General features: G+C 33.9%; 1 protein-coding gene across 6 annotated transcripts in view; it reads right to left on the minus strand.

Annotated features, from left to right (window-relative positions):
- Positions 1 to 12,692, minus strand: part of LOC105831889 (myotubularin-related protein 3) — a 199,634-nt gene that overhangs the window by 22,442 nt on the left and 164,500 nt on the right. For all 6 annotated transcript variants that reach the window (XM_036293108.1, XM_012672341.3, XM_036293107.1 and 3 more), the window contains 4 exons: positions 2,180 to 2,413; positions 1,813 to 2,101; positions 331 to 432; positions 70 to 257 (listed from right to left, as the gene is read on the minus strand). In XM_036293108.1, the coding sequence (XP_036149001.1) occupies positions 70 to 257; positions 331 to 432; positions 1,813 to 2,101; positions 2,180 to 2,413 (813 nt within the window). The remainder of the gene's footprint in view (positions 1 to 69; positions 258 to 330; positions 433 to 1,812; positions 2,102 to 2,179; positions 2,414 to 12,692) is intronic.

A 12,692-nucleotide genomic window follows, 5' to 3' on the forward strand; every position in this document is an offset into this window, starting at 1 on the left:
TCTTTTTTCATCAATAATTTCTTCTCATTAACAAATTACAGCGTTTATTCTGTTATACAAAATACATACCTGCAGTGATGCTTACGTCTACCGAGCCAAAACTCCGTATTACATCCCATGCATCGAGTCACGGCATGATCGGGCACCCATAAGGTAGGTGCAGAACAACCTGATTCCTCCACAGCTTCCCAAGACATGTCTGATGGTAGTGATTCCCCATGTTCACCGGCGCTACCCACTGAGTCCGGTAATGAGCCCTATAAATCATATACATTTTTTTGTCATCGCATACACCCACGAAAATAAAATAAACTGTCAAACGCAACTTACGATATCATCAATACGATCAGTATCCGCGTTATGATTGCAAACTTGCTTGATTAGTGCCAATCTTGTCGTGTGTAATTCTTTTCTCAAGGCTTCTTCCTTGAGCTAAAAAAGTAATTAGAAATCAAATGATTAGCAAATCGTTAAAAGATTTCGTATACGGGTAAAGAGAACATATCTCTCTCTCTCTCTCCCCCCCTCCCTCCCTTTCCCTCTCCTTCTCCACCTTTCTCTCTCTCTCTCTCTCTCTCTCTCTCTCTCTCTCTCTCTCTCTCTCTCTCATATAAATTTTCTGGAATATTTTAAATCTTTTTATACTTACACATATACATATAATACGCGCGCGCGCGCGTGCGTGTGTACGAAGTGAAAGACGAGCATCGTGTAAATCTTAATAGGAAGATAGACGGCATCCAGATGAACGTAAAAGTCCACCATAATTTTTGGATATCTCCAATAATAGCTGAGATATTAATTTTTCAAATTGTACAAATAAGATTGCGCCAAGGGAAGCGGTAAGGCTCTCAAGCTACAGTACGGCTTGAGACAGCCAATGCTTGAAATAATAGGACATCTCAATGCCGTCTATCTTCCTATTAAGATTTGCACGATGCTCGCCTGCATATATATACATATTCAAGTTAAAAAAAATTTTTTTAAATATTTGTATTTATAAAGAAAAAAGAAATTATTGAAAATTGTACTTTTCAAATTTACTTATAAAGAATTTTATAGTAATGTGATTGGTTGGGTCTAAAAGTAAGATCCAATCACATATTTTAATAAAAATTCCCTGAGAATTCACTAATTTTCCAAATAAAAAAGAATTCTCTGAGACTTCTAGGTTTTCCAAATTTTTCTGGATAATCAAACACCCTGGTTTGAAAAGATAAAACCATCACCCTTTAAAAGTAAAGAGTTTTGTTTTTCTCAATACATTTTAAACTAAATAAAATATTAAAAAATATTTTATACAAAAGTTTTAAATATCTGTATTAAAATGCACTAATCATTTACTAAAAAAAATTTTGCACGATCAAGCCGTTATTACCAAAAATAAGGACTAAAAGTAGGGTAATGGAAATGGATTCAGAAATCTGAAAAAAAAATCAAATGCGCACATCACTTGGCTTACAGTACGACACAACTCTCCAAACACATCTATAATGCTCTCTCACCTCCTTATTCTAACTACCATCTTTTTTCTCTCTCCAGATTTTTATGATTATGTTCATATTATTCATCTAAAGAATTTTTACTTATAATATCGTATAATGTATATAGCTATTGCTACTATATTTCTATTATAAGTATATAATCATATATCATATGATATCTATTATAAGTCATATATCATATGTATATGTATTGTTATTTCTAAGAAATAAGATAGTATTCCATAATATGCTACTTTCCCGTAATATCAACAAATTTTTAAGATATGTCAGAAGTGTATAAAGCATTCATAATTGTTGCTTTAAATACCTTATGCTCTACAATAATCTGTTGTACTCGCATTTGAACATCACAACATATGACAGGAAGACCATCAACATCATCTAGCCAATCAGGGTTGTCTAGCATAATATCTTGATGCGTTGGAGAAGCTGGACATATGCTACTTGGAGTTCTTGATATCAATGGAGCACTAGTTTCGCTCACGTCGCTACCTTCATTGTGATTGCGATTACATGATGAACAAACAACCTGTGCGCTAGTAGTGCTGGTTTCAATCCACGGTGAAACAATATCGCGCGTCGAAATTGTTTGTAGCCTATAAATTTTAATAAACTTTACAAATGTTTGATTTATTTAGACATTAGTCTAAAGATATAAAGAAATTTGTGCTTACACTTCCTTCTGCCCATTTACCAGCAGACCAACAGAATCGTTATTAGGTATCAAGGTATCAGTGGAACTATCTACCGAAGGATTGGCGGGCGAATCGCTGAATTTTTTATTAATATTTCTTTTTGTCCTCGTTTCAGTCTCTGATAAATTTTCGCTCGTGACTTGGTTCTTGCTATCATCCATGTTTCTCATGCTCTTTTCTGTCCCAGTTTCAAGTGCTAAAGAATCAAATTTCCTGCAACATAGATCAAGGTAAATATTAGAAAAATAGAAAAAATATTTCTTAATTTATCCAGTGCTAGGAAAAGCCAAAATAGATACAACAGAAATATTTATTTAAAGAATATTTACAAAACCATGATATTTTGGCTATTTTTTGTGCAACACAAATATTATCAGTTAATTTTGAATTCAAATTCAGCAAAATTATTTTTGTTGAAAATGACTATTGCACTTCAATTCAAAAGATAATGCAAATTTAAATAAGAAAATGATAAAGAAATTAACTTTTTCTATTTAGTCAGCAAAATCAGAATAATTACTTAAAATTTTTCAAAATTGCCAGACGGCATCAAAATACAGAAGCTTTAACTAAAAGTTTAATATCCCCTATAGAGATTAGTATAATTTAATTAAATATAATTTTAGTCAGTAAATAATCTGACATGACCCATATGTATAAATACTATGTTTCTTTACTACACAAAATATTTATTTCATATAGTATTTTTTCTTATGCCATTACATCACCTTCTTTACATTTTTCTTTAACCATATTATATATTTTATTTCTTTTCCTTTAATAATGTAGAATAGAATTTCCTAATAAGAATTTCACACTTTAATAATGATTTTCTTACTAATTGCAACTCTAAGCCTCCTACAACTTAAATTCTACTGTATATTCTATATAATTCTATTATATCTCATAAACTAGAATCAAATCAGCAAAATCAAATTGAGTTTAATGATATAGTACTATTTTGTATTCTAGTAAAATTTGTGCTGTTTTGGAAAAACGTATGTGGTGCTGCTAGTTTAATATTAAGCTAACAGAACTATGTTAAAAAAATAGAAGTAGAAATGCAAATCAATAAATTTGTATTAACATCATTTGTACTTATGTCATAAAAAAAATATAGTGATCCATTTCTCATAAAGCAACTCCCAATTAAATGCAACCATCTGTTGCATTATAATTTAAGCGTTGATAGGCTCGCTTGGAAGTATTGACTGATTTTGCTCAAGGCGAAAGATACTTTACTTTTAAATTACTAAAGATAAACTTACTAAAGATAATTTTTCAAGGGATAGTGAAGGTTTCAGAACAAAATCTGAAACTTTATATTTTAATAGTACAAATTATAGTGCCTCAATTGTGAAAGTATCGAGATTAATTCTGTTTATGACGTATTTTATACTTAAGTCTAATTGGGGCAAGAAATAAATATATTAAATCTGTTCACAAAGGTGGACAAAGACAACGTTACTGTCGCTTTAAACAAACGAAATTACATCATCGAAATAGAAAAAATGTTCTCTGATAATAAATCTACATATAAAATTATCAAAAAAGATTTATTTAAAAAACTCACCAACAAGTTGCACTTACTCTTGTCAGATTGGAATCAAAAAAATTCATTAATTTAGTTACTTTTAAATACCTATTATGTACTGACAAAATATTGCAGAAAGCTTATAGTCTGGCAAAAATTCGCAAACCACTTAGAATAGTTTCTTCAATAGAATTGGTCTCCTTATTCATTCGCCTGTTTTTTACATGCCATCACAATAGCGTACTAAAACCTTCCTCCCATATAAAAAACAGACTTGGCGATAAAGTGTAATAACTTAATAAAGTGGTAGAATTTATTTTTTTCCCAGAATACCGTAATTTCACTTAAAGAATTTTGAAAAGCCTTGCTATTTATTTTAAATTCTATTGTCTTTTCATTCTATTCTATTGTCTTTTTATTCAACAATACTCTTTACAAACAGCTGTTTAACACTCATGGGGTATTGTTTGTCTTCTATCCTGGCGGATTTAGTATGCAAAATTTGCAAAATACGGCTCTAGAACGCTTTCTAATTGGACTTCTATTTAATCATAGATGTGTGAACGATATCTATGATATTTTTACTGCATTAATTATATAAAAGCAATTTTTTCTTACAAATGGCCGCAAAGTCGTCGATTGTGCACGGATCAACGTGCGCCATTATCATTAAAAAAATAATGTTTCCTCTCATACAAATAAAAAAATTTTATATCTTTACCGCCAAAAAGGAGTAAGGATCACGTGTTGTTCTTTGCAGGCTATTGCCGATTGTTGGGGAAAAATGACAGAAATATTCGAGACTACTGTTTTCCTTGCACAACATTATTTCTTTGTCATACGCATGACTGAGATATCTTTGATATATTTGTCTCTTTTCTCCAATTCGACAACAACCTGTAGGGGACAATGCGTCAGTGGAAACAATGCATCAGTGGAAACAGTGCATCAGTGGAAACAATGCTGCTCACTTTTCACATTTTCACTTTGGTGGCGGTGGCAACGATGATTCACCGAAAACAATACGGAGTTTATCGACAAGCGGTTAATTTAAAGCAATTTCATATTGTGACGTTATATGTAATTATCGGAATATGAAACTGGAGTCTTTCGTCAAGCATCTCGTGATGAAAATTTTCTTTTATGTTCTCTCACAATAGCTAACATGTCTGCATATATTTTTTCGCGTATAATCCTAGCTATACTCAATTCAGTTTTCTCACACCATACAAACCGTACAACCTAATACGGCCAACTACAATAAACTTAAAGCAATTCTACAATTGTGTAAACTTAATTGTAAACATAAGGTTATAAGAAATCAACTAATCACAATCAATTATTTTTTGATCACTAAAAAAATAATTATTTGTAATTAGTTAGTTTAGTTATGCCCCTGATTACGAGACACGGTATTGAGAATCGCTGCCGTAACTCCTCGGAATCAAGTTCCGTGAGAGATAAAGCCGATAGTGGTTTTAACACAATATATTTTCTTCACACTGAGTTACAAGACTTGGTTAATTACAAAACCCGTAACAAAAGATGTTATATCGAGCGACACAGGTTCGTCGCTGTATGATATACAAGTAAATCCGCTCGTTATCTTTACAGCGGTGTTTATATACACCGATTTTTGGCGTATAACCGGGGAGAGTTCCGCGGTTTCTGGCTTTCGGTCAATGCACTTGCTTAGCCAGCAATTGCTGGCTACAAAGAATCAGAATATTTTGGGTGTTGGTTATCTTGCAACCGAGTGCATTATCCGGTGCGACGCCCGGTATGTATGTTGGGCAGTGTTGCATGCGCAAGGTGTCACTTGACACCTTTATCGCTTGCACATTCTTGGTGCGTGCATCATACTAACAACATACCTCCCCCTTATTAAAAAGACAACGCTGAGTTCTTATAAAAATTATACAATATTTTTCCTGTTATATTAATAGTCGCTATTTATAATTCTACTCGCTTACAATTATTGTATGGCTACATATACTGTTTTGTACATACATCTCGATTAGGAATTATTTTCGGAGTCGCTCGCACGTTGGTTTTCGAACGTCTCGAAACTGACGTTGAGGTCTACAGTCTCCTGGATGGCTTCTTCTTCATCGGGGAACATTGCTAGGCACCTCCGGCAATCCCTCGCAGGTCGAATTAAGGTGGATTAAGGTTTTGTCACACAGAAAACAATGAGTGACGATTTCCTATGTCTCGTCGGGCGCCAGCTATGTCCAGTACCCATGGGAAATCGGCTCTCGCAACTAACACCGGGCTTTATGTGGCCGGTAGCATCTTCGACACCATCTCCTCCAGGCGAATTCGGTCTCTACTAAGCACCGCTCGGTCTGTTGCAGACAGATGCTCCGCAGGAACCGTTCGTGCATGCAAGGTAGTTTAATGGGCGCACCCCATCGACTTTGCTTAACCTCCGTAGGAATCTTCATTTCGCTGATCCTTTAGTTGATTTTTCCTTGTGGTTAACACCTCTGATGCGTACCTCTTGGGTACGGCGATGATTTAGTTTTTTTTTTTTTTTTTTTATATAAATAAAGTGTGGCGATTGAAAAATTGTGCTTGGATCTTTGTCTAGTTCCTTATTCATTTCGTCTAGTTTGTTCTTAGAGTTCTTTAGTTCTGTTAAATTTTGTATAATCTCTTTTATTTTTATTTTTTTCGGTTCATCTGTATCGTTTGTTGATTCAGACTTGTGTAGTAATAAGATATTATATTGTAAATATGCCTCTACTCTAGTTTCGTCTTGGGTGATTTATTATTGCGTTCTGTCGCTAATTTGCAGCTATTTCTTAATGTAATTCTACCTGTTCTTTCAATCGCTTCCTTTATTTGTCCGTGGTCTTTACAATGTAAGGTAATTGTTTGGCTTCTCGGTGTCGAGTACAGCCACAAGTGTGAATTACTTAATGCTATCCAGATACTAATGTTTGATGCGGTATTTTTTACTGTACAATCTTTGTAACTTTCTTTAATTACTGCGTACATTTGAATTTCACAGATGAAATCTGAATTTATCCGATATACGAGATGATTTTGTATACATAAATATTCAGTGTTTATTTCTACGCATCTTTGTAGGTCACCTTTCGCTAGTATTATGTACGTGCGCTGTACCGTATCTACTGCTGTCAAAGGATTGTCAATTTCTATAAATAAAAAGATGTTAGTATGGTCTGGGATAGGTAGAGAAATTACATTCAGGATTTCGTATTTCGGCATTAATATTCGTGGGAATTTCAGAATGGTATGTATATATGCATGGTCGCAGTACGCGCCTATTTTCGCGAATTTTTCTATTGTCGACCATTCTTCTTTTCCTATTCTAAATGAGAAATACAGTCCTTCAGGCAATTGCGAGCTAGCGTCTCTAAGGGATTCTATTATTTTGTTAGTGGGTGTTAGGCAAGAATGCAACGTTCCCTTTTTTACGTTCGCTAGGTATTCTAACATGTCTTCCGCGTCGTGCGTTAGGTCTGCTAATACCGCGTTAATTATTATAAAATTTTCGTGCAAGTTACTTTGTTTTTCGTCCTCTATTAGTTTTGTTCTGAGTTTATCTGTTGCAAGAGTGTTTTCGTTTTGTTTAATTGTTCTTTCACTATTGTCGATGTGAGCCATCGTAGCTTGCATTATTTCAATTTGGTTTTTTATTGCATGTTTATTTAGTCCTTGTGCGTCATGTAATATCGTCAGTTGTTCGTTAATGACTTTCTCGTCGTTTGCATCCATAGTACCGAACAATGACTTTGCGACTGAGCCTATCCCATCAATCAATTTTCTTTTTTGTATTGTTTGGGTTTTATAAATCGAGTTTATTCGTTCTATTGGTTCTTTCAAAACCTTTTTTGTTAACGGCATGCAAATTTTCGCATGTTTCTTTGCCAATGACGGCTATCATTTTACACAAGTTGTCTGTTTTATGCACGTATTTTTTTAATTGCGTGAGTCGTTTTGATAGTGATGTGACGTCAATTTTAATTACCACTTTCCAAAAAGATTCCACTTGATGTAGTTTTCCTAGATTTTCAAAGTATATCCCATAGATAATGGGTGAATTTTTCTATTTCGTATAGTGCTTTCGTGTCCGATTCTTCTGCGGCACTCAGCGTTGTTCAGATTATAAATCTGTAATTATTTTTATTAAATACATGTATGTATAGTTATAAATGCTTATTGGTGCAAAAAAAATTTTTTATTGTTTGCGTGTAAGGGAAATTTCTTATAGGATCGTTTATTGATCTTATTTAATTGTATCAGCATTTTGCTGCACGTGCGTTTGATGCTGCTAATTTTATTGCCGCTTAGTGTTGCATTTTTCATATTCGCTATCGTTTTTCTTTTGTCTGTCTTTTTTCTGTTGGACGGTCCAAGTTTTTAATTTCTTGTTAGTCTTCCGTCGGTTCGTTTGCGTTTCACGAACTTAATTTTTGATATATTTTGTCGCAAATTTAATTCTTGTTGTAGTGAAGAGAGCGGTTGGAGCGACAGTGGATGTTAGTGACGGTTACGATGATGTTTTTTTGTGATTTCCATGATCTGGACACAATTATTCTTTCCGATGATTTAGAGGAAGTAAACTATATTTCCGTGGACAAAGTGAGCTACTCTGATCTGCTAAGTCTCTATCCATTAGTGACTACGAACATCTCGCAACGTGCGACGACGGTCCCGTTCCTTGGGATGACACCCCAGCTCCCTCGGGATGACCCAGATTTTTGGGCGGATGTCGAGGTGGTGATCGAGGAATCTAAAAAAGCTCCTGGTATTTTTATTCTTGCCGGAGTGGAATCAGAAATGATTGATTATCTGGAGAAATTTCTGATTTTTCAGGCGATTTCGCCAAGAATGGCTGTTTTAGCGCATCGCTCGTTATTTTTGGAAGGAGATTCCGGCTCAAAGAAGGCGGAATAATGTACTGTGGTCTCTCTCTCTTTTTTTGTAGTTTTAGTGTCTAGTGCGTAGTTTTAAGTGTTTAATTTATTTTTTAATTTGGTGTGGGTTAGTGCACTATCTTTATACCTGTAGCAAAGATTATTCTGGTTATTTGAATTCCGGCTGGCAGTTTTTTCATCATGGTGAGTCTCCATGTTTTGCTCTTTTTTTTAACATTTTTTTCTCTTTTTTATTTTTTGTTACGCGTGTTAAGTTTTAATGAACGGTTTTAGACGGTTTACATGTACGCGAGTTGTCGTTCTTCCTTTTTTTATTGTATAATTTACATCAGTGTTTTTCGGTTACGGTATATGGTCTGGTCCATTGCGCGTCAAGTTTCTTCGATCTTCCGCGTCGGAGAGTCTTGTCGTACAGTAATACTTTCTCGCCTATTTTAATTTCGCTTCTTTCGTGGGTCTATCGTATTGTCTTTTGGCCTTGGCCTTTTCTTCTTTTATATTTTTGCGTGCGACACGATTTGCAGCCTTTAACCTAACCTTAATTTTTGCGCATAATCGTCGTAATTATAAATGGGTTTAGGCTGTTTCATTAGGGCTGTTGGCAGTTTTGCCTGTCGACCATATATTAATTCAAACGGTGTGTACCCTGTCGCCGTGTGAGGCGTTGTATTGTACGTGTACATCGCGTATGAGATCCATTCATCCCAGTCGGTTTGGTTTCTGTTTATATAATGTCACAAATATTAAGCTAGAGTTCGATGCAATCGTTCGAGAATTCCATTGCTTTCGGGGTGGTAGGCGGTAGTCTGAATTTTATTTATTTTTAATAATTTGCACGTATTTTTTAATATCTCACTCATAAAGTTTGTGCCTTAATCCGTTAGTATGTATTCCGGTGTTCCGTATTCCAAGAAAATTTTTGTGACAAATTCTTTGCTTCCGTAGGTGCATCATGGTATTCGTATAGAATTTGCGTTTTCTTTTCTTCTGTATATGCTGGTTCGCATTCGTTGTCCTCTTCTTTTCGTCTTCAGTAGATATACGTGCATGTTCGCCATCTTCGTTTAACGTGAGAATTTTATCAGCTGCTTCTGTAACGTGAACTTCCCGCTTCACGTTGCGACTTAGCGCGTTCGTGTTTGCTCGACCGGCCTTATGAATTATTTCATAGTCGTACTCTTCCAGTTTTAATCGCCATCGAATCAATCTTGATCTGGGATTATTTACATTAAATAACCATAAGAGGTTTATGATCGGTCACGATCTTAAACTTAGTTCCATATACGTATGGTCGAAAATGTTTTACAGCCTACCCCGCACAGCACACATCTTTCAGAAAAGTTTTTGAAAGATAACTAAAAGATATCTTCTGTCAGATATCTTTCAGAAAGCTTTCTGAAAAATGTTGTGCTGTATGGGACACTATCGCGAGTAATTCTTTCTCTACTGTAATTTTGCACTTCGCCATTTAATATTCTGCTCGCGTAAATAATGGGACGGTCGTTGCCTATCAGTCCCTGTGACAATACCGCTCCGATTGCATAATCGGAAACGTCAGTGGTCACATTAAATTCTTTTGTAAAGTCTAGATATTGGAGTACAGGTGCCGCCATTAATTTTTCTTTTAATGTGTGAAATGTTATTTGTTGCTCGGCGGCCCACGCAAATTTTTCCGTTTTCTTTGTCAATTTAGTTAACGGTTTTGCAATTCTGGAAAATTCGTTAATGAATTTTCTATAATATCCGGCAAGGCATATAAATGATTAAACATCCTTAACCTTTTAAAATTCCGGAAAATCTTATTGCTTGCAGTTTGGCTGGGTCGGGTGATAATCTTTCTTCCGAAATCACGTGCCCTAGATAATTTACTTCTTTACGTGAAAATTCATTTGTCCGGCTGCAGCTTTAAATTCGCTTCCCGCAAGCGTTGCAATACTTCTGTTAAACGCTTATTGTGTTCTTTTAGATTCGATCCGTATATCACTATATCATGAGATATACTAAGCATCTAAGGGAACCTCACAAACTCGAAAATTCTGATTTTAATGAAACTTAACATAAATGTAGAGGAGGTAAATACATGAATTTAGAAATTTTTAGTTGGTACTTATAAACGGTTTAAAAGGGTGAAATCACCCTTCAAAGTTGAGACATTTTTGCGTTGTCTCGATATATCTCGCAAACTAAACAAAATATAAAAAAATGTTTCATACAAAAGTTTTACAGCGTAAATATCTCTATTTAACTATGCCATCTTTATTAAAAAAAAATTTTTTTTTAAATTTTTGTTGAAAAAATAAATAGCATTGTTAAATAAAGGTATTTACGCTGTAAAACATTTGTATAAAACATTTTTTTTTATTTTGTTTAGTTTGCAAGATATATCGAGAAAACGCAAAAATGTCTCAACTTTAAAGGGTGGTTTCACTCCTTCAAGCTGTTTTTGAACCAAAGTAGAAAAGTTCTAAATTAATGTATTTACTTCCTCAACATTTATGCCAAGTTTCATTAAAATCAAAAAATTTTCCGTTTGGGCTTATAAACGGTTTGAAGAAGTGAAACTACCCTTTCAGATATTTTTACTTTTTTTCGATATATCTCGTAAACTAGCAGAATATAAAAAATGTTTTATACAAAAGTTTTACAGCATAAATACCTCCATTTAACTACGCTGTTTATTTTGTGTATATTATGTATGTTATATATTATCTATGTTATAATACTATATATTTATGTAATCTGCACCCCTGTATGTATTAGTTTCTATCTAATAGTTGCGCAATAGAGTATTCACGTTGCTTTCACACAGTGTTCATTCTGTCTACGTCACATATTTCTCATTCAAGTTTTATATTCGTTATGTTACGGTATGTATCATATATGAAATGGAAATCGTATTAATAAAAGTTTGGTATCTTTATTAATGATGTTACGCGTCATTTTCACATTTTCATCTTCTTGTTCACAATTATGTTCATTATCAGGTTCATAATCATTATTATTTTCTAAAAATTCTTCGACTTCATCTGTTACATATTCTATGTCAGGTAAATCCACTTCTCAATAATTTTGAAATTTTAAAGCAAAACCAGTGTGTACATCAAATGATAAGTCATTCACTGCATTTGTTATAATATCCTTTATCACATCACGTAACTTCTCTTTTATTTATAGGCGTTGCTGGGATATGTGTAATTTTAAATAAAATAATTAACATATTAAGAACATTCGCAACATTTACGTGTAACATAATGCTTCGCTTAATTAAAAACAATCTAACAAAAAGATCCAGCACACGTTAGATATGATACTGATGTATTGATCAAACACACATTAAACTTGATAACAATGTAAAAATGACACGTAACATTATTAATAAAGATACAAAACGTTTATTAACCCTCTACCTACACATGGGGTTACGGTAACCCCAGTCAATTTTGAAATGTTCGCTACTTAAAAGTATTTAGCAAAGGGACGCTGGAACCGGGGGGGGGGGGGTTGAACTGTACTCTACTTATTCCTCTTTGGGCGTTGTAAATGTTCTGAAAACAACAGAAGTAGGAGCATCGAAAGTGTGTGTTGAGGTTACAGTTACCCCGTGTGTAGAGAACGTAACAAAAAACAAAAAACAAAAAAAAAAAGGAAAAAGTTCTAAAGGGCATAGCGGAATAAGCAGGTGAAATCTGCCCCCGCACTAATCGGGCTCAAATTGATATCATTAGTTGGCACCCTTGAGATGTAAAACTTCCCTAAAAATTAACTACAAAATTGCATTTTTGGGGGAGTTATGGAGAGGAAAAAAAAAATAAAAAAAAGTGGTTTTTTTCGAAAATGGCTGGACCAATTTTAATAAAAAAAATATATGTTGTAAACATCGTTTAGACAATTTTAAGTAATTTTTGTGGTAAAAAAACCCAATAAAAAAATTTTTTAATTTTTTATGAATTTTTTGGGAGGTGATAGTTCTGAAAGACCACTTTTATATTTTCACAAAAACATCTTTAGATTTTCTTCTTTAATACATATTTTTTTCAAATCTATTATC

This window comes from Monomorium pharaonis, chromosome 10 (assembly GCF_013373865.1).
Source record: "Monomorium pharaonis isolate MP-MQ-018 chromosome 10, ASM1337386v2, whole genome shotgun sequence".
Taxonomy (NCBI): Eukaryota; Metazoa; Arthropoda; class Insecta; order Hymenoptera; family Formicidae; genus Monomorium; species Monomorium pharaonis.